This window comes from Leptosomus discolor, chromosome 8 (genome assembly GCF_034619465.1).
Source record: "Leptosomus discolor isolate bLepDis1 chromosome 8, bLepDis1.hap2, whole genome shotgun sequence".
Classification (NCBI taxonomy): domain Eukaryota; kingdom Metazoa; phylum Chordata; class Aves; order Leptosomiformes; family Leptosomidae; genus Leptosomus; species Leptosomus discolor.
In genome coordinates this window covers 23,272,529-23,294,235 of record NC_141398.1, presented here as the reverse complement: position 1 = coordinate 23,294,235, position 21,707 = coordinate 23,272,529, and the positions used below count along the sequence as shown (strand labels likewise).

The following is a 21,707-nucleotide window of genomic DNA, read 5'->3' as shown; positions in this document are numbered from 1 at the left end:
GTGTTTATGAGGGCAAGAAGAACCAGGAAGTCTGAGCTATTTACTGGGAGGTGAAATACGTAGCCCAGCTACACATAATGTGTAGAGGGTCATACGATTCTCTAAAGATTTACCCATTTAACACTACACAGGAGTGAAAAGCAAACAAAACCATCTTACTGTAGTATGCAAGAACTTCCAGCATTAAGCAAGACCTGTGTAAACTGTCTAGTCTAGATGCTTGAATTTTCTTGCGCCTTTGCAAGTATTTATATGAAACTCTGTACAGAAATGTTGTGGCATGCTAGAGACTGTCACAGATACAAGGCGTTTATAAACTAAGTAGACAAGACTGGAAAAGGCTAGGAGGTGGGGAATAGCTCACAGAGGTTTGAAATAGCTTGCCTAACTCACACTTCACGTTGCTTGAAGACTGAGAAATAGAAACTCTGTCTCTCAGGTTCGTCCTTGTCAACTGGCTATGTATCATATGCTTAAGTAAAAAACAATGAAGAAACATAATAAAATAAATGTGCATAAAGGAAGATAACTTCCTGGGACCTTTCAAGGCTGATGAAGAAGTAGTTTTCCAATTTAACAAAATGTGGAATTTAAAAAAAAAAAAAAATATTTTTTAGATTTTTTTTCTCTAAATTAAAAATATTGATTTGTTTTCTCTGCTTCTTCCCACCAAAATCTTTTTGGAAACAACGTTTTATGTTTGGTGGTAATTGACATATCCCATTAGAGCTAAGTGTGATTTGAAATGGCTGAAATATCTGAAATAATCAAACATTATATTGGATACAGATCATCCTTAATAGCAATGTGATTACAGTTTTTATACTATTTTTTCTCTTTCAGACAACATTTGTTCTGCATACTTGGAGTCATTCCATCTTTCTCTCCTTGAAGACACAGCGGGTATATGAGCATTAACCATTGTGTGTTCAGGCCCTTGGGCTATGTTTCCTGTTTCCAGTGATGTTAAAAGGTACTTCTGAAAACCCAGTAGTCTAAAGTGACAACTCTAAGAAAGGAAATGTAGGGTGAACTACTACTAAACAAAATATGAGTAGGCATTTAGTTTTTCAAATTATATTAAATCCCTAGAGGCCTGTGGAAGCCAGCCTGCAAATATTACTTACTTAATGTTGAATCTAGGCTAACAGACTTTTTTCATTATTTTTTATTTAATAAAATAAGGTCTGTATGATTAAGGTGGGCTCAAAAAGTTTAGTTCTCCTACTTTGCTCAGTTACTGTGTGGAAGTGAAAGATATCTGAAAGTATATATTATATAATAGCTTTTTATTACTTTTTTCAGTGTAAATAAGCTAAAGTTCAGGATTGGTCTTCTGGGTATAGCACTTAGAAGATTAAGGATGGATAGAGGTGGAAAGTGAAGTTAATCTCCAAGGCAGTCTTAAGAGATGAATTGTACTATGTAAATGTGTGCTAGTTCTGTCTGTAGATGTAATTATCATTAAAGTTACAAAAAAAATTCATTGACTGGGCTGGGTTCTGTGGGTTTTTTTCCTAGCTACAAATCATCTCAACCATTACTTCTTGTCATGTTCAGTAGATAAGGATAACAGATTATCCATTGTCTCTTTTACAGAAGTCTTACATATTTGAAAGTTGTAACTTGTTCTCCCCTCTCACATGCTTTTCTGTTGCAACCTAGTGGCACCAGTTTGTTCACTTGTACCAGGATAGTCCTGACAATTCCTCTTTTATCCTGACTTCTCCACACCTCTCTTAAGGCATGATGTTCAAAAATGGATTTATTAGTTTAGCTGAGCCTTTCCCATTGTTGCCTGAGTAAAGATACACTTTAGTTTTCTTATAGGTAGTAATCCTCCTTATATATCTATTTCTTTTTTTGGATCCAGATGATGCTGTTAAATCATATTCAGTGATCTATTTGCCTCTCTAACATTAAGATGATTGACATTTGCTGATTTTTCTCTGTCTACAAGGCATGATAATTAATCAATCATAGAAAGAATTTAGAGTGAAATTGGAGTGGAAAATACATTCTGAAAATGGCTCAGCCAACAGATGTTCTATTCTAGTAGTTTAATATTGAAATAATAAAATCTTGCTGCCAATATTAATTGTATTAACTACCTGCCCTAAATTTACTTTTAGAAACAATGTTTCTGAAAAGACACTGCATTCTCCATCTTTCTTCATTCTATCTGTAAAAACACTATTTCTGCATCGATTATTGAGCCAAAGTTTTTATTCTTGCTCCTGTTGTTAGTGTTCTTACAGAATTATTTCATCCTAGATGTCTCTGACTTCTCATTTTGTGCTTCAGCTTTGTCCACTTTACCTCCTTTTTTGCCTGTTACTCCTTTATACTTATATTCAGCAATCCAATATGGTTTATACTTTTGACATGCTTGCTTCCTTATGTTTTGAATGAAATGACAGTGGCTTAGCCAAAATCTGTTCTTTACTGTGTTTCCTATCCCACTTTTATACTAGAAAACCTTTGGTTTGTGCCATAGATCACCATTCTGTGATGTATTTTCTTCCAAAAACTACCTCTTCTTTTGGTCTTCCTGTCTTTACCACAGAAAGTAATCTTCCAGTCCTATGGGATACTTCACCAGCTCTCTATTGTGCTTATTATATGATTTTAATTTGTAACAGACAACAACAGCTTGCATAAATAGAGCTTTCGGAGGAGAAAGTTTCCGAATTAATTGGAAAAAATTGTGGAACAGGATTTGGAAAAACACTGAGGCACAGAGGCTTTGAAGAGGTGGCTGTCCAGTTGCAGACCAGAAGGGACACACATGCAGCAACCTGTCAGGATTGAGGATGGAAATGACAGCAGCAGCGCTGTTACTGTGATCTAGTTGCTCTGTGACATGACTTCTTACTGACCTCACTGTCTGTCAGGTGGTGTTTGATGTCTTACCTCACAAGTTGCCAGAAAGGTGCTAAACTTTCAACAGTGTGAATATGACTTTATACCATATTCAGTGTATGGCCATTTTTTAAACACCTCTCTGTCTTCTAGAGCTGGTGTATTCATTGTGGTTTTGTTTTTTTTCTTCACTATCATACAGCTGGCTTTCTTAGAGTTGCACTGGAATGTGCTTTTTCACTGACATTGGATTCTTATACTAGCCTGCCTTTCTCAAACAAGTGTTTGGAAAAGGGCTAAAAGAAGTAACAGGGATAAAACTAACATGTTAGAAAAAGAAGGGATAGCTGTCAACATGCCAATGAAAATCCAAATTCAAAATGCTGGCTAGAGCAAGTAACTCTTGAATGACACTGGATGGAAAATGCAAAAGTGAACAGGAGTCATAAGAAAAAAAATAGTCAATGGAATGTATTACTACGTAATTTATGTGACCTTTACAGCTTATTAAGAATGACTTTTACTTCCAGTTTGGAACTGTTGTTCTTTTGGACCTTAATGTATAGATGGAGGACCTCAAGTAACCTTCCTTCTACGTTTGTCTAAAGTCTGAAACTTCTTGTAATTGCTTGCTTTACCTTTATTTTATTTATTAGCTTTCTGTGAGAAAAAAAAATAAAAGGGTGGATGTTGTGGGTTAACCATACAAGGCAGCTAAACACCACCCTGCTTCTCCCTGACTCCCCCTGCAGTGGGATGGGGCAGAGAAAGGGAAGGATAAAAGTGAGAAAACTCATAAAGACAGCTTATTAGGGAAAGCAAAAGCTACACACACAAGCAAAGCAAAATAAGGAATTCATTCAGTACTTCACATTGGCAGGCAGATGTTGAACCGTTTCCAGGACAGCAGGGCTCCATCACGTGTAACAGTGACTTGGGAAGACAAATGCCATAATTTTGAATGTCCCCCATTCCTCTTTCTTTCCCCATTTTTTATTGCTGAGCACGGTGTCGTTATGGTCTGGAATATCCGTTTGGTCGGCTGGGGTCAGCACTCCTGGCTGTGTCCTCTCCCAACTTCATGCGCACCCCCAGCCTCCTCAGTGATGGGGCGGTGTGAGAAGCAGCAAAGGCCTTGGCTCTGTGTCAGCACTGCTCTGCAATGGCTAAAACATCCCTGTGTTATCAACTCTGTTTTCAGCACAAATCCAAAACACAGCACCATACCAGCTACTGTGAAGGAAATTATCCCAGCCAAAATCAATACAATGGGGAAATTAATTGAGGAATTCTAGTTTGTTGTTGTTATGCATCTAGTGGGATTAAGTGGTGAGATTTCTTTGCTTTTTGCCATAAATGGGCAAATATTTTGAAGTATTAATTGTTTTACAGAAATAATTTGTGTCTGTCCAGGCTATTAGTTTATGGTGTCAAGAAATTCTCTGTAAAATGACTTGGTTATATGCCATATATATATATATATATATTTCACATATGCAGGGTTTTGCCTTTAAATATGGAAGAGTTATCAAATTCCTGTTGTCTGAAGGGTAACACCTTTGTTCAAGGCAGTTTTCTCAGGGAGCTAGGTGCTATTTACATCACTATTTTTTCACTTATGAGGATAGGATGGGATGGAAGTCTGTTTATCACTGAGCAGACATTTTGTTTAAGTACACTATTGACTCTTGGAATTAGAGAATTATATTTCTGCAGTCTCCTTGTGTTTGTGGGTTGTAGATTCTGCAGTCTCCTTGGCTGTTGTTGGTGCAGATGGAGAATCATTTGAGTAAACAGGCAAGATTCTTTGTCACTTTGGATATGGTGTGGACAGGCAAAGATTCTACATACATACATAAAAGAGGCCCTTGAAGTTTTGCATTTTCAGTTTGGATTATAGAGAGCTGTTAGGCAAAAGGTAATCTCTCTACACATGACACAAGGGCCATGGAGAGCTGGTCATTATTGGTTGAAGAGTTAATATGGGTTGCTGCTTCACAAATGTCTAACAGCCATGTAAAAGAAATCTGTGACTAAAGTAATATGGGGGAAAAAAAACGAGGGGGAAAAAAAAAGAACCGGAAGAACAAATGAAGCACAGTTGATCAGAAGGGACATATCAGAGAAACAGAATAGAACCAGGTTTACTTGAAACAGAATATCAAACAATTAATAATAATTATAAAGCAAAACAAAGTCTTGAATGTTTTTAGTTTTCTCTTAGTTTCCCTTCAGAACAGGTATTTTTCTGTCTTCATACAATATTCCCACTACTATATACTTTGCTGGATAAGTATTCCTATGTCTGCAAAGTTTATACATTCACACATATGTACACACATAGAAACAAAACAAACAAGTAACTCATCCAGAACTGGATAACTTAAAACTTTATCAGCCATCCAACCACCTCTCAGATAGCACTTCGCATTACTATCTGAAGAGCTCCAGTTTTGTGATCCTGATTCCAAAGCCTTTCATGAAATTATCTCACAGAATTCAGCTGCGAAATAAACCAGCATAACCCTAAAACCTATCAAAAAAACCTAACTGTATCTGTACTTCTCCAGGTTTATTTTCATTTTGACCTTCTTATGTTATTCCTAGTTCCTGATGATTTTAAAAAATTACAATTAAAAATTACAAACTATTGCATCGCTTATATGACTATTTTCTTTCTTTCCTTAGATCTTAGTTTTTGTCCAAAAGGATAATTTCTTCCTTCCTTTCAGTGAAAAGGATGAAAACTCTCCAGCAGATGCCAGTTTTAGATAATAAATTAACAGGCACTGTAAATGCTGTATTACTTGCCAGTTGCCAATTCACCATATTCCAACATTCCAACTTAGAAGTCTGGTTGGCCAAAAACTGTTGTAAGAACAAAAAGGTAACACCTCTAACAATAGTAATCTTTACCTAAGTTCTTACCTTCCAATCATTTTTTTTTATAAATACCAAAAGACTACAGTAACAGTAGAAAATTCCTTTTATGGTCTGAATTGTCTATAGTAAAGAAAATGTGTATGAGATTTCTTGAATTATCTGGAAGTTATATTGATACCTCATTCTTTAAATACAGAATATTACAAAATAATATTAGTTTACTGTGCAGATGGTACTCTACACCATTCTGTCACCAAAAAAAAAAACCAACCACAAAACCAAAACGAAACTAAAACCTTAAAAATGGTATCCAATGCAGGTTATATTTTGTTAGGTACTGTCAAACAGTTTAATACAGTCTGTTGCATGATTGCTTCAGAGCAATGCTAGTGGTCATTAGGGAGGGGGAAAAGGAGGACAATCTTTTCTGTTAGAAGGATCATGACCAACCTGTTCAGGTGTCCACAAGTTTAGAGCACTTTATGTCCCTAAATAGAACAATGAGGTTGGCCTGAAATTCATGGGTTATTGGAGCTTTTTGTGATTGCTACATGAAAAATTGTCTTGCAAGTCTCTGTTTTCAAAATGTGTTAGCACCTTGGAAATTACTGATGAAAGCAGTGTTTTATTCAGGTTTTTTGTGTGGTTCCTGGCAGTACTAATTGGTGTTACAAGCAGAAAGCAAGAGCAGTGAGAGATTGCCAGAATGCAAATTAGCAACAACTGTAATATAATATTCTGACTGGCTTTGATTTTTCTTCCTCTGAGGCCTTCTTGAATGGCATGACTACCGGGCAGCTGTCATTCTCTCATACTTTTTTTCTATGTTTTGTCAACTATGAAAAAGTCTACAGTTTTGAATGATTTCAGTGAGAGGGGCTGTGAGAGATCCTAAGACCTGGTGATCAGAACAGTCTTCTGGAGAGGAACGGCTTCAGTTAACATCTCTGCCTGATTAGCTGCAATCTGTAGTGAATTTGCAAATTATTTTGGAATTAATGAACTCACACTTTGGAGAGAAAATATGCTGGGGGAAAACCACAAAAAATCCCCTACCTTTTGAATAAATCCTCCTTTCTTGTATTAACAATTTTTAAAGTTTGTATTTTAGAATGTTTAACCTACACATAACACCTAATGGGCTTAATGCCTTGATACAGGACAAACTGGGGGGAAAGAAAATTTAATACCACAACTGTAAGTGAAACTTCTTTTTAATGCACTCTTGGTCATGGCAATAAATTCAAAACTTAAGTCCAAAACCTCAGATCCAATGGACTTTTCTTAAGAATCTGTCTGCCATCTTTCCTCCTTCAGGCAGTTTGTGCAGACCACAAGAAAACATTTCAGATGAATGCCAAGGTCTGCAAAATTTCCCAGACGTTCCCTTGTTTTCTTCCTTTTACAGCTTTCAAGTTTATCTATAATTACATGGTATTATTCCAGGCTTTCATAAATCTCATCACTGTGACAGCTCAGTTTCATTTACACTGAAAGATCTTTACTTCCCAAGCGGAAACAAATAAATATGCACACATACCAATATGAGATAATAATTCCCTTTAATTTGTACCATGAGTCAGAGCTACTTTCTTGTTTGCTACCTGATCCCTCTCCTTGCAAACGTCGTTACTCTGGAATAGCTTCATGCTGTACACCATGGACATTGCTACTTTATTACTTGCTGCTAAGCAAGGTTTGGGAGTGGGAGAGGAGATTAAGAGATGGAGAGTACTGATTCTCTACAGTCTTTTTTTTCCCTCTCACTCTCCACTTTGTCCTGTTTGCCAATATGAATTTGCCTCATATCTCACATCTTTTGAAGACAAGGCCTGCTTATGCTTACCCACACAACTTCACTCAATAGTTCATCAGACATGTAGGTTTCTTCATTGGGGACAGTAAAGCAGATAGGTTTTGGTCACCTGTACATAGGAAGGGTTTATTATTTTAGTGATTTCAGTTTTCAACAACTTCTTTCTGGAGAACAATGGCTCTCCTGTATATTTCTCTAGCAGTTTCTTATACATCATATGATTCATTCTCATATTATTTATCAGTCCTTGGCATTTATGCTTTAATACATTACCAACTTTTTCTTTTCATATGTAGTCTCACAAACTTTAATGACAGCCAGCACCAAGTTTTAAATTAATTTTATTCATATTTGAAAGTGACAGATGGGCACTTCTTGGTCTGCACATCCTCTCACATAATAGCATAGATAACTTCTGTAAAGCATTGTTAGACTTCCTATAGACTAAGGAGATTCTGTTTGTTATTCCATTTTCTGGTTGTTCATCATTCCACACTAAATTATGTAAATGCTCTATTACTTGAGTTATACACTTATAATCATTTCAGTGTATTTATAGCTCTTCAGAGCATAGCTTTATCCTACAAGTAGGAGCTTACTATTTTTTCTTGTCTACCACACCCCTGCCTCACTGAGGAGCTGAATGATTCCACTTGACTAATAGTAAGTCCATTACTATTCATAAACTTGATGATCTCATCAAACAGGCTTGAAATGGGGTTCATAAATACAGGATACAGAACAGAAGCCTCTCAGAAGACGATAAATGAAAGACCACTGAGTATTGTATCTTGAGACTTCACAAGATGCAATTTTGCTCCTTGCCTGTCACATACTTGCTCTGCAATCTCAGGTGACCAATTTGTCTTTGCCTGAATTTCTTATTCATACAGTCTAGAATAACAGACTAGAATAATAGCATATTTTATTATCGTGTTTAGTAGAGTAATAGAAAAGAGTATATTCCTTCTCTACATCTTGGACGAAGCTGTAATGAATGCCATAAAGACCGCTAGTCTTGTTGTAAGTGTGATGATCCAAGGACTTAAGATCACCTATAGCTTTTTTAATGAAGTCCAAATATTTCACTAGCCTGTCTGGCTGTGTTTGGAAAAAAATCACATTCTTTCAGGCATAGAGGCCCTTTTTCAGATCTGAAATAGAAAAAGTGGACTTAAAGATTAAAAAAGTTGAGGACAGTTTCTCTATTTTTAATTAGATAGCTATAAATTACATGAACTCTGTAAAGAAAAAGATATATGCATATATATATATATATAGTCGCAACCAAGGAAATAGACTGGTACGAGAAGTGTGCTGAAGAGAAAAAAAACAACTATTTAGCTCTCAAAGGAAAGAGAGAGTTAGGTAGTTTATAACCTGCGGACATACAGAGGTTAGAAAGTTCAATAAAATCAGAAACTCAAATTTGAGTCCATTGTTTTTCGCTTCCAGCTGAGTTTTGAAGTTCTGTTCCAGGTTTATCTTTGAAAGGTGTTTCGTTGATTTCCTTCGAAAATCAAGAGTGAAAGATCAGAGATGGAATGACTGTTTTGAAAAAAAAATGTATCTTCTGTGGCAGCTGGGTGTAGTCTTTCACCAATTACCTGTGCAATTTCATTCCAGTGCTTGCTGATTTCCACCCATGTATTTACAGGAAAAGTGTACAGCACAGTGTGTGAAACATGTTACATTATGGGAAGAACCACATGTAGAATTCAGTGATATATTTCTCCAGAGGAGTGTTCTTGTTGCGGAGTTCCTCTTCTCATTATTGAGGTGGGTATTACAAGTGTTTTTCGCACATTGATTTTTCTCCTGAAATAATAATTTTTAAGTATTTATTTGTCAAATAGTGTTCTACATAGAGACATCTGGATGGGAAAAGTAGACACTTCCTTATGAGCTTTCACAACCAATGCAGTAACTGTCTTCAGACTGTCTCTGTAATAGTCCCATATTACTACCATTTTCTCAGATACTATGATCAACTTCAACTCATATAACCATTAGACTACAGCATATAGAAAACCAGCAAACCAACATATACATCTCTGTATAACCCGCAACCATGAAAGATATGTCAAAAAAAGTTGTATTACACAAACATATTCTCAAATATAATCAGATTTTCTCAGAGAATATTTCTGAAATTGATAAATTTATCTGACTTTTCCAGCTGACCTTGCTAGTCCAACAGAATCTATTGTGTTGGCCTAATCTCTCTTACCTTGAGGACTGAGACAGTACAGAGATTGTATAAAGCATAGAACTATATAAATATTGCAGGAGGCATTCAGGACAGTCTTGATACAAATGTAGATTCCAGGGTCAGAATAAGCATAATTTAATTTGTCTGATCAATGTCTACCTCTATGTTCTTACACAAAAGTGCTAGTATATGTGTAAAAGACATTTACCAAGTGTGAAGAGCTCTCTGAGTGTCAGTATAATTACAGTGCTGGTGGAGTTCTACAGTACACAGAAGCATTCTTAAGAGAAAATTTCTTTACCTCCAAAATTTCTAATTGACTTATGTTCATCAGCAGTTTATCATACCCATATGTGATACTTTATTGTAAGGGTGATGTGCTACGGAAGAGCAGATACCTCTTTTCAAAACTGGTCAAGACACATCTTTTTCATTGCTGAGGTATGCAAAGCAAGTGAATTTTTATTATGTGAATTGCAGGTCTTTATATTTAGTCCTGGTATAAAACTAATTTTGCAAAGCTGTCAGTTGCAGACTGCTGTGTACAGTTTTAAAGCAAGTACCATTTGGCAAAGAGTAGGATGTGATCTTCAAATTAGCTCTTATCATCATGCATACATCACATTGCATATGCAATATCAAATACTGCCTAAATTGAACACCTGATGTACAATACTTCATCTTGTTGTAATGCACAGTAGATGGTATAATATTAGGCACAAAAGGCTACAGATTATTATACACTGTACATACATGTGATATACTCTTAAGAAGTTTCTCATTATGGTTTAACATTACAAAGGAGGCTCTGTAATTCACATGCACTAAAGGTGAAAAGATTATGATCATATTATCCAACCATAGCAAACTAGTATAATAAATGATATTATGATTCCTTTTTTTTTTTTTTCCCGCCATAATTTCAGGTCATACTGGCCCAACAGAGTGCAGTCACCCCATAAAGGGATAAATGGAGAACAATGCAAATAGCCACAGCAGGACTTTTTAATATGCTAAAATAATTATAAAGGAATTGAAAGGCATTTTAAGAAAACATTTATAGTAAAAAATTACAAATGTTTTGCAGATATATCTTCTTGTCATCCAAGATTTATTTTTTTAATGCCAAATATAACATTTATGGGATTTGTGAATAATAAAGTGCATTTTTCAATACTCACACTTTTATTCTAATAAATGTGAGAGACAATCATATGCTTTAACAAACTTTCTTAAAATGTGATTGTCTCTTACATTTCAACTGTCAGCTTTCATGAGAAATGGTTATTTCCATTCCTTCCTGTCCACTAAGAAAGAATGTAATCCTTCTGCTATCATCTAATTAGCAGGAATGGGACTATCCATGCTGCAGGCAGGGGCACTAACACAAGTTTGAGGAGCTGCTGTGTAGACACCAATGAACAGTTTATTAAATTACACAGTTTTCTAAGCAGGCACAGTCTCTCAATGCCCCAATTCTTTATGCTTTAGTGAACTGACTTTGCTCGCTGAAGCTGTAAGGTTTCAGTCTGAGCTGAAGATATAAACTCCTGATGAGATTATGGTGAGTTTTTAGATACTTGGCACGCTTCTGTGCTTATTCTGTTTCTCTAATAAGGCTTAGAGTTTGCTGGCAGGTGAAAGCACTGGATAGCAAAGACTAGGAGATCTAAAATTCCACCTGCCCTGAAGGAAAAGAATGCCTTTTTTGTAACTATTCAGCATTATTCATTACAGTTCACCCTGTTCAGGAAAACTCTTCAGTACAGGGAGGAAGAATATTATGTCCTCAGGTCTAGGTATTCAATGATCTCTCAGTTTTGACTCTTGGCAACATCCAGACAGAATTTTCTGATCTTTTCATTTCCAGAAAAGTCATGGTCTATCAAAGATGGAATGCAATGAATAAGAAAATGAGGTGTTAAAAAAATCTCTTTATAAATGCTCTTCTGTCTAAATTACAATGTTATAGTGATGCAAATAGATTCACTTTCTCTGATAAATCACTACTCTACACTTCTTCAGAGAAGAAAACAACATCCTGGAACTTGTTGTTTGCTGCTTTCCATCAGAATGGGTCATTGTCCTCCTCTCCACCATCACACTCTTCCCCCCTTCTCCTAGCATGCAATTTTTTAAAAATTGTTAGAGGTGGGGTGTTTTTTATTATTGTTGTGGGGTTTTTTAATTAAAAAACCAAAGAAAGAAAGGAGGAAAAAAGAAAATATAATCGAATACTAAAAGCTATAACTGGTTGTGGGTTTGTTTTTTAATAGATGAAGTATAAGATTACTTTCTTTACAAAAGGAAAAAAAAAGTCTGCTAATAATGGGATGTGGATGTTTTAGAACATGTAGCCATGAGCTAAAGAGAAAAGGGATAATAATTTAGGAAGGAGTACATGGGATAAATTCAGAGTGCAACAGGAAAGACCTAAATTCACTTTCTATCTGGGAGAATGTAGCAGACAATTGATGGAATAATTTCAACTCCAAAATTTTACGGAGGGAGACTCAGAGGACTGGCACAGACCTTATCTAAATAGGAAGGAGCCATGTGGCTAGGACTGTATCATTTGATGTGGAAAAGCATGCTATACTGGCTGGCAAGCAAGAGAATTTAAGTTGCTTTCAACCCACAACAGTAAATCTACAGCTGCTTTTGAGATGAAATCAGATAAGTGGAAAAGGATGGGGTTGAGCAGGATGAATAATATATATTCATATACAGGAGAATAGGGTGGCCACTGGTAACAGTGGCACCAGACATAGGAAGACATAATGAGGAGAAATAATGACATGGAAAAAGATGGGATAGAGTTCCACAAAGATCTTGAGAAATCCTCTGGTCACACCAGCTGCAGGCAGCTCATTTCTGAAAGCAGTTTGCTCAGACTTTTCTTCCAAACCTTCAGTCATATCTCATTTCAACTGCTGACTACCCCTGAAAATATATAAGAAGATTTTCTTAATGCTTAACCTAAACCACCATTGTCGTGATTGAAGTCAGTTGCTTATACTATCTCTGGTGTGCATTGAGAATAATTTCTTATTTTCAACAGTGTTTCTGAAAACTACAGTCTTACCATCTTCTTCATCTTTTTTTTCTTCCTGTAAGCTAGACAAATAGTTCTTTCCTCAAAAATAACACTTTTTACCTAAATGTTTTGTTTCTAGCCTGATTTCTGATTATTTACATGTTGGTACTGTGATGTTCAAACCTGGAGACAGCACCAGCACCTACTTTTTTTTTTTTAATTCTGATGTTGGGTTTTTTTTGCACTCTATAAATTTAATATATTAACTCCCTAATTGTTCATCCAAATTATGGTGAAAAATACTGGGTAGCTAGAAAGACCTATGAAAGTTAACTCAGTATATATGATCAGACAGGAAAGAGTCATCTAGAAAGGAGAACAGGATGCAGCAAGGAATGAAATTCGATGGGGACCTCACAGGGTACAGAAATGATAAAGATTTAAATAACTTTTCATGTCCACAAGTCACTTACCACTTTGTCACTGCTGCATGCTTAACTTCTCTCCCAAAATGTTAGGGACAAAAGTAAAATGTTTAAGTAGAGAATTACCATAATAATGCACTACTCTCGATGTCTTGCTGTGAGAAAAAGTGAATTCACCACATATAGAGAGCTAAGAATTATTGTTAGGTATCCAAGTAATCTAATTAGAATCATAGAATCATAGAATCATTCAGGTTGGAAAAGACCTTTGAGATCATCAAGTCCAACCATTACTCTACCAAGTACACCCCTAAACCATGTCTCCAAACACCACATCTAAATGACTTTTAAACACATTAATCTATGGCGACTCAACCACCTCCCTGGGCAGCCTATTCTAATACCTGACAACCCTTTCAGTGAAAAAAATTTTCCTAATGTCTAGCCTAAACCTACCCTGGTGCACCTTGAGTCCGTTCCCACTTATTCTATCATAAATTACCTGTGAGAAGAGACCAGCACCTACATCTCTACAATGTCCTCTCAGGTAGTTGTAGAGAGCAGTAAGGTCTCCCCTCAGCCTTCTTTTCTTAAGACTAAATAGCCCCATTTCCCTCAGCCACTTTTCATAAGACTTAGTCTCTAGGCCTTTCACCAGCTTTGTTGCCCTTCTCTGCACTCTCTCCAGCACCTCAATGTCTTTCTGGTACTGAGGTGTGCAAAACCGAACACCGTACTTGAGGTGCGGCCTCACCAATGCCGAGTAGAGGAGGATGATCACCTCCCTACTCCTGCTGGCCACACTATTCCTGATACAAACCAGGATGCCATTGGCTTTTTTGGCCACCTGGGCATACTGCTGACTCATATTCAGCCGCTTGCCAAACAATACCCCCTTTTCTGCTGGGCAACCTAGCCACTAATCCCCAAGCCTATAGCATTGCATGGGGCTGTTGTGACCCAAGTGCAGGACCCGGCACTTTACCTTGTTGAAGCTTATACAATTGGCCTCGGCCCATCAATCCAGCCTGTCCAAGTCCCTCTGTAGAGCCTTCCTATCCTCAAACAGATCAACACTCCCACCTAACTTGGTGTTGTCTGCAAGCTTACTAAAGGTGCATTCTATCCCTTTGTTAAGATCATTGATAAATATGTTAAACAGAATTGGCCCTAGTACTGACCCCTGAGGAACACCACTTGTGACCGGCAGCCAGCTGGATTTAATTCCATTGACCACCACTCTCTGGGTCCGGCTGTCCAGCCAGTGTTTTTACCCAAGCAAAGCATAATTAATACAGAAAAGCCTCATTAACAAGACAAACTTGTTATGCAAGATAACTTGTTAATATCTTCTGTCTTTTCTCTGATGTTCTGCTCACCCTATCAACGTCCCACTGTATCTTAAGACTGAGGGTTTCAGTCTTCCTTAAGAACAGGGAAGGGTTGCAATGAGGCCTTTGAAGACCTTTACAGGGAGGATGACAATGTTCACCCCAGCCCAGGAACTGGGATGAGTGAGGTGTTAATGCTTTCTTCCTCCTCAATTTACTGTCTGCTTGGGGCTATTTTATCCATTTTTTCGATATCACATTTACTGAACTACCAGTGGAAGGCAGACTGAATCTTTAACCTTCCAATTTGAAATCAGTATAGTACATGTTTACTTATTTTTTTAATAAGTTAGGATTTGTACTATATAAACATGTGTAAAAATAAGAAATAAAGTATGCTTTTATGTCATCTCTCTGTTGCCTAAAATGTTACTTAACTCTTATAGCAAAAGTTATAATGCTTGGTTTTTCCTTTTCCTTTGTTCCTTCTGCTTTTTTCAGTCTTCCCACGAACTATGAAAATATGAAAAACTCTCATTTGAGTGAAGTAGTTTTGAAATATAATTGCTAATACTAATTAAAATACATAATTTCTGAAGTGTTCGTTGCCTTTTTTTTAGTTTAGCATCAAACTATGCATACTCAATTCAGATTCCTAAATGGATCAAGTGTTGCAGGACTTCATAAAGATGATTGAGTTCTAAAGTTCAAAGGTATAGCTGACTACTTTGCAAATTCATGTTGTAATTTAATAACTCAAAGTGTGGTCACTGTGGTGTGTAACTGTTCTGCTGGAGGCTATGAAATAAGCAGCTTATTGATAATTTACCAATTATCTCCTTATTTCAGAACTAGACAAATACATTAGGCAACTTCATTGGGATATAATAGATAAAGCAAGGAACATAAATCTGTAAAAAAAGGAACTATGAGACTAGAACCCATTAAGAACTGATCATTTGGAAGAGCTCATTTGTTTACTCTAAGTACTCTTCAAAACCTTTCTAAAAAGTATTGTCTTCTTTTCCCTTAGGGATAACTTACATCTGTAAGTTACACTTACAGACGGAAATATTTTGTTGTGTTTTGAATAAGAATCTCTTGCAAAGGTGTCTGTTTAAAGTACCTGCTACATCATAATGTGCTAGAAAGCATTAGAACGTTATTCCTGGTTTTGATAGAGGTGTCAAGTAAGTTAGAACAACTAAATCAGCTGAGCTGGAAGTTCTCCCAAGGCTCATTGAAAATGCAGCTTTTTCTGCACTTAACTGCCTTCCTTCTTCCATTTTCACCAGCTTGTTAAATAGTTCCTACTATTTCAAAACCTAGCCAGAGTTTTGAATTTAGTTCGTGACTTCATAAGTCAGGAGTCAGAGTTCTAGTGAAACAGAGAGGCACCTTACCAAGTTACCTGCTTCAGGGAGGAAACTAAAATTGTAGCAATTGTGTCTCATGGCTGATGGCTGTAGCCACTTTGAAAGAGGGTCTGTAGTGTGTGGTGGTAGCTCTATACTGGTGGCTGGAGGGGGACCAAAGAGTTGGAGAAATGTAGAAGAAAATAGGAGACATTTCTCCCTGTAGCTGTATATACGAATAGCTTTATTGGTGTCACCTCTGCACCTTCAGTTCCAAAAATATCTCTCTTTTTACAAACATAGCAAAAAAGAACAGAAAAACAAGATTTGAGATGTGAATAAATAATGTCTCCCAACAGAAACAGAAAAGGCAAAACCAGAAATGGCATTGCAGAAATATCTTTCTTTAAACCAACTTTTTAAAATGTTATAAAATTAAAAATCAGTTCAAGTTTAACAAAGGTTAAATACAGAATAAAAATCGTAAATGGCAGTTATCCCAAGTAAAATGTTTTGCTGCTCAAATTTGCTTTTCACAGGAGAGAGAGGTTTACTAAAATTTCTGGATTAAAAAAAAACATACAAGATTTTGATCCATATTACAGTTTTTACTTTCAATTTAATTCTTGCTGACTTCCAAAAGCATCTATACATTATGCACAAAGACAGTCAAAAAGAGGAGATAATTTACTAAAGAAAAAAATCTCAGCTGTAAAAGATTAACCTCCTGGAGCAAGCAATAAATGGAAGTGTGAGAAGTGCACCAGTTAAAGGTATTCATGGCCCATCTTACGTGTCTGTTAAATCTCATGAGTTTCAAATGGCATGAAGCATGTTTTAGTATTATTAAGGGGATTGCATGACTGAGCAAGCAAGGTATAATATTTTCCAAATTTTGCAAAAAATCACTTGAATATAGTTGGAATTGCATTAAAATGTTTTCTTCTAAGTTCTCAGAGATATAGAAGTGATTAACCTGAGGAAAGTGAGAACTGCCTAATTGTTTTAAAATTGTTAGCTGAAAGCTAATGGTGAAATGATTAATTGCTTCAGTGATGATTAATCCATCTCCTCCATACCAGAGAGCGTTCCAAGAAAACTCATTAAAAATAATTCCAAAACAAAAACCTATATAAACAAGAGCAGACTTGGGCACAATATTCCCCTGTAGTAAGTTTAATGTAATTTAGAAGGATAATACCCAGAAATATGGAACCTTGCATGTATTTGATATTTTTTAGAAAGCTCTAATATTTTTTTAATTTTTTTTTCTTTGTTTTATTTCTATTGTGGGAAAAAGTTGAGAAGTCATCATCTGGAAGAAGAGTTAGAGAGAAATTTGAGGAGAAAGACTGGTGAAATAGTTTCATTTAAAACTATTAAAGCTACTTAAAATTATGCCAGTTCTTTAAAAAAATATTTAGTGAGGCTGTCAAAACTATCACAGTTCTTTTGAGTTCTCAGACCCTCTTCTAAGATAAGATTTTCACCAAAATGAAGACATTTCTCCAATTAATTTTCCAGGGATTAAAAAAAAAAAAAACCCAGATAAATTTACCTTCCTCTATTGACTGTTCCAGCTCTGGCTAGGGTAGCACGGAACACAAATACACAATGTATAACAGAACTAGGACTTCTATTTTCTGTATTTATACATTAAAGGTTTCCTTCATCTAGTTCTCTTCACACATTTCGTTTATTCAGTGCTTTTTATTTAGTTGTTATTAGTTCAGTCTATTTTTTCTTGTTTGCTAGCTTATTTTTAAAGGTAAATGTTACTGCCTTAGTGTAGATTACTACCAAACTCACTACATTTAAAGCAGGAAGCTGAACTCGAAAAGAAATCTCAAAGGAGGGAAAAGACATTGCTGGTACATACATCCATTAAGCAGCCATGCTTGCCAAGTCCATGTGCATTAGCTACTTTTATAACTTTCACAAATTTCATCTGAGCTTTCATTCTGCTGACCTAATTTAACAAGAAGGAAATTCAATAACAACCCCTAATATTGAAGCATTATTTCCCAAGAGGAATTTAACAACACTTGTACATCAAATAATAATGTCTGAATAATGGAATATATATACTGATGGCAACAAGAAAGCAGAAAAAAAAAAATAAAAGAACAACAAAAAAAACCACACCAAAAAAAAAGAGAGAAAATACTATGTCTCCTTTTCAAGAAAATCCCAATAGCTTTCCAATCTTTACAGAAACTAATAATATCTTGAAGAGCTAATTTCAAGTTTGAAATTTCTATGGTCTTTGAGAAGAAACATTTCTAAGTATCTGAGAATAAATCATAGTCCTCCTCTCTTGCTCAGTATACCTTTTTTTCCAAAAGAACATAAATATGAGTTGTGATAAATGATTTCCAAGGTGGAGGACCATATCTCCAGTTTGTACATGCTGATACAATTCAGCATATGTTATTAGTGGATTATATTAGAAAAGGTTGTTATGGGTACTACTCAAAGTTCACAAATCAATTAAGTGTCAAAGTTTTAGGAGAAAGGAAGAAGTAAATGAAATGATACATAACCTCTTGCTTATTAAGACAAATGGAAAGGAACACCTGTGAGTTACTGGGAACAGTCTTGGGGCTAAAGTCCTTGAAAGCAGTGGCTTTGAGAAGTTCTTCAGTCTTCCAGATGTTGGAGGAGAGGAGAAAACATTCTCCTGAGAGAATTTAACTTGGAAGATAATAGCTGGTTTCTGAACTGAACCTACTCTTATTAATACACACATACATGCAGTCACACACACAGAAACTTTTAACTGTATGAAGCCTTTTAACAGGCTTTCCACTCTAAACCCCTGATGTTTTATTGCAGACTGTTTTAATCAATACAGGCTTACAGGAAATACCTGAAGTAGCACATAAATATCAAACTGAAACACAGAAAGAATTTCTGAAAGTTATACCTAGCACTACTTTGAAAAATTAAAAATATTTAAGATGATAGTGAGCTATAATACAAATTTATTGAAATCAGAAGATGCATGGGATTGCTGTGTGCAATGTTTCTTATCAATTAAAACCAGAAAAGAGGAGAAAAAACAACATGAGATATTTACTGCTTTTGTGTCACACATGGAAGAATATACAAGGAACTGCAACAACCATCCACACATTTTGGTTTTTGTGGGTATGCTAAAAAAAAATAAAACCCACCCTGACGGACATTTGCAGAAACTATATCCTATTAAGAAGACAAATCATAGGTTTTCATGATTTACTGAAGGAAAACATTACCAAATGACCTCAACTAGCAAAAACTGTTACTTTTTAAATGCCAGGACAGAAGTAAAGTGAAGAGAACCTGGCTAAATTGGTCTTACTGAAATAGCATCTTATGGTTTCGTCAGAAGGAAAAACTAAAAGAAAACAAAGCAAAGCAGAACAAAACAAAGCAAAAGATATGGAGGCAAAACAAAGATGAGTTAGAAGAGGTTTCCTTCTCTCTGCAATATTACTTCCCACAAGGAGATTAATTTCAGTACTTTCCAAAATTATTCAGGCTACTTGCAAAACAGGCCCTCATTTTTCACACACTTCCTGCGTTTTAAGGCTAAGTTTGCATCACTCCACATTCCGAGATCATCTCAAGAACTTTTTCTATTTAAAAGTTCGCTTCTTGTCATGTTGTATTTCTTCTGATGCATGTGATGTTCTCTTTTACCATTTAAAACACCCTGGAGAACTGGTGTTTTACCATTTCCTCATTTCTGAAACTACTTTGTGTTGGCTTTTCAGTTCTCTTGATAGTAAGATTAATAAAAGACTGGAATTCTTGTCAAACAAATCGGGTGGAAAACATTTGAAGCAAAGGCAGCAGTATTTAATGTGTAAGTTTCAGCAATATTAATCCCCCAGTCTACATGAAGAACACTCTTAGAAGTTTCTAAATTGAAAGGTTTTAATGGGGAAATAGTTGACAATCTCAGGGCACTCTTACTCTTTCTTAGGAAGTGTTTTGACAGCAGCTACATAACATATCACAGTGTTCTCCCTATCTTGATAACCTTTTTATTCCTAGCCAGGTCGCTTTCTATGTCATAATGTTTGTATCTGCAGGGTACAGTAGCAGAGATGTTGGACACTAGGGAGTGAATGTATTTCAATTTACATTTCTCTTCTCTGTTTATTTTCAGAATTTGTTTACTATGTACAGCTCAGAGATGAGTTGCTGGAAACTGCTTGGCCACGTCAGCAACTAGACACATAAAAAGCAAGTCAAGGAAAACAAAACTGTACAGTCCATCCCTGACCGGCTTTAAGAGCACCAGCAGTGGAGAACTATGACAATACAGCAAGTTCTATTACTTCTGCTGCTCTGGATGTGGCTGCCACATCCTTGTCATCCAGAAATGCTGTTCAGAAGGACTCCTGATCTCAGACCCAAAAGCTTTGGAGGACGTGCATCAGGGAGTGATGGAAAAGCAATTCACCGTCAGAAGCGAGGATGGATGTGGAACCAGTTTTTTCTTTTAGAGGAATACACAGGATCTGATTATCAGTATGTAGGCAAGGTAGGTGTCTCATTAAGATTTTTCTATAGTTGTCAAGTTTACTTATTTTTCTACAGAATCTTAGTTTCTATGTTTTATTCTAATGTGTAAGAAGCAGATTTCCAGGCGATGTATTCCTGCTAGAATCACTAAATTAATGTTGCTAGTTAAAGTTATTCAGAAATATTTGAATGAAACAAATGAAGACATCTTTGATAAATTTATTTGATTTAGCACATCGTTCTTACCAGCAGTTCGCTCAGCATCTCTTCTGTATCAAAACATACTTTATATTTCATTATACATTTTTTCAAGTTTCTCTTTGAATATTTCATGTTTCATATACGATAATGTATTCTTTTTCTGCACTTACGTTTGAAGAATGCAACCTATTTTGAAGAAAAAATATTCTGCTCTTAAACTCTCCCTGATTTTTCAATAAACTGCAGTGAGTAAAATTCATTAACAGACATGTTATAGAAATGAGGTGTTTAGGAAGCGAACTACAACAGAAGTCAACAGAACTGCACATATGACTGCGTAGCATACTAGATGCATACATAAAGGACACTGGAAGTGTCCTTTAAATTATTTTCAGTTGACACATTTTGCCATGTGATTTATTGAAAAATATGTAACATATAATACCACAATGATATTCAAAGAGGTACAAGGAATTAATTCAAAATGGTCATTTGCTTGAAAGTGGAAGTTACTGTCAGCAGTAATCGGTGCCAATTAGCACCAATGGTCAGTGATAAACACAGAATTGTCATTTTCTATAATCCACATTTTCATTTTTTACATGGTTTTGAACTCGTGAAGTACTACAGAGAAATACTGACTTGTTGAAAATCACAGAATCACAGAAAAGCTGAGCTTGTAAGGCACACCTGGAGATCTTCTAGCTCAATCCCCCTGCTCAAAACCAGGTCAGCTAGAGCTTGCTCAGGACTATGTCCAGTCAGATTTTAAATATGTCCAAAGGTGGAGACTCCACAATCTCTCTGGGCAACCTATTCAAGTGTTTGACCACCCACTCAGTAAAAAGTTTGTTCCTATATTTGAAGAGAATTTCCTGTATTTCAGTTTGTGCCTGTTGCCTCTTGTCCTGTCACTGGGCACCACTGAAAAGAGACTGGGTCTGTCTCCCTCACTCGTTCCCATCAGGTATATATATACATTAATAAGGTCCCTGCTGAGCCTTCTCTTCTCCAGGCTGAACAGTCTCAGCTTCTCCTCATATGAAAAATACTCCAGTCCCTTAATCAAC

General features: G+C 36.0%; 1 protein-coding gene across 1 annotated transcript in view; it reads left to right on the top strand.

Moving 5' to 3' along the window:
• The first annotated feature begins 20,224 nt into the window (after nt 1-20,224).
• Nucleotides 20,225-21,707, top strand: part of LOC104344699 (cadherin-10) — a 57,414-nt gene continuing 55,931 nt past the window's right edge. Inside the window, exon 1 of the mRNA XM_009948902.2 lies at nt 20,225-20,455. Within this exon, the coding sequence (XP_009947204.1) occupies nt 20,225-20,455 (231 nt within the window). The remainder of the gene's footprint in view (nt 20,456-21,707) is intronic.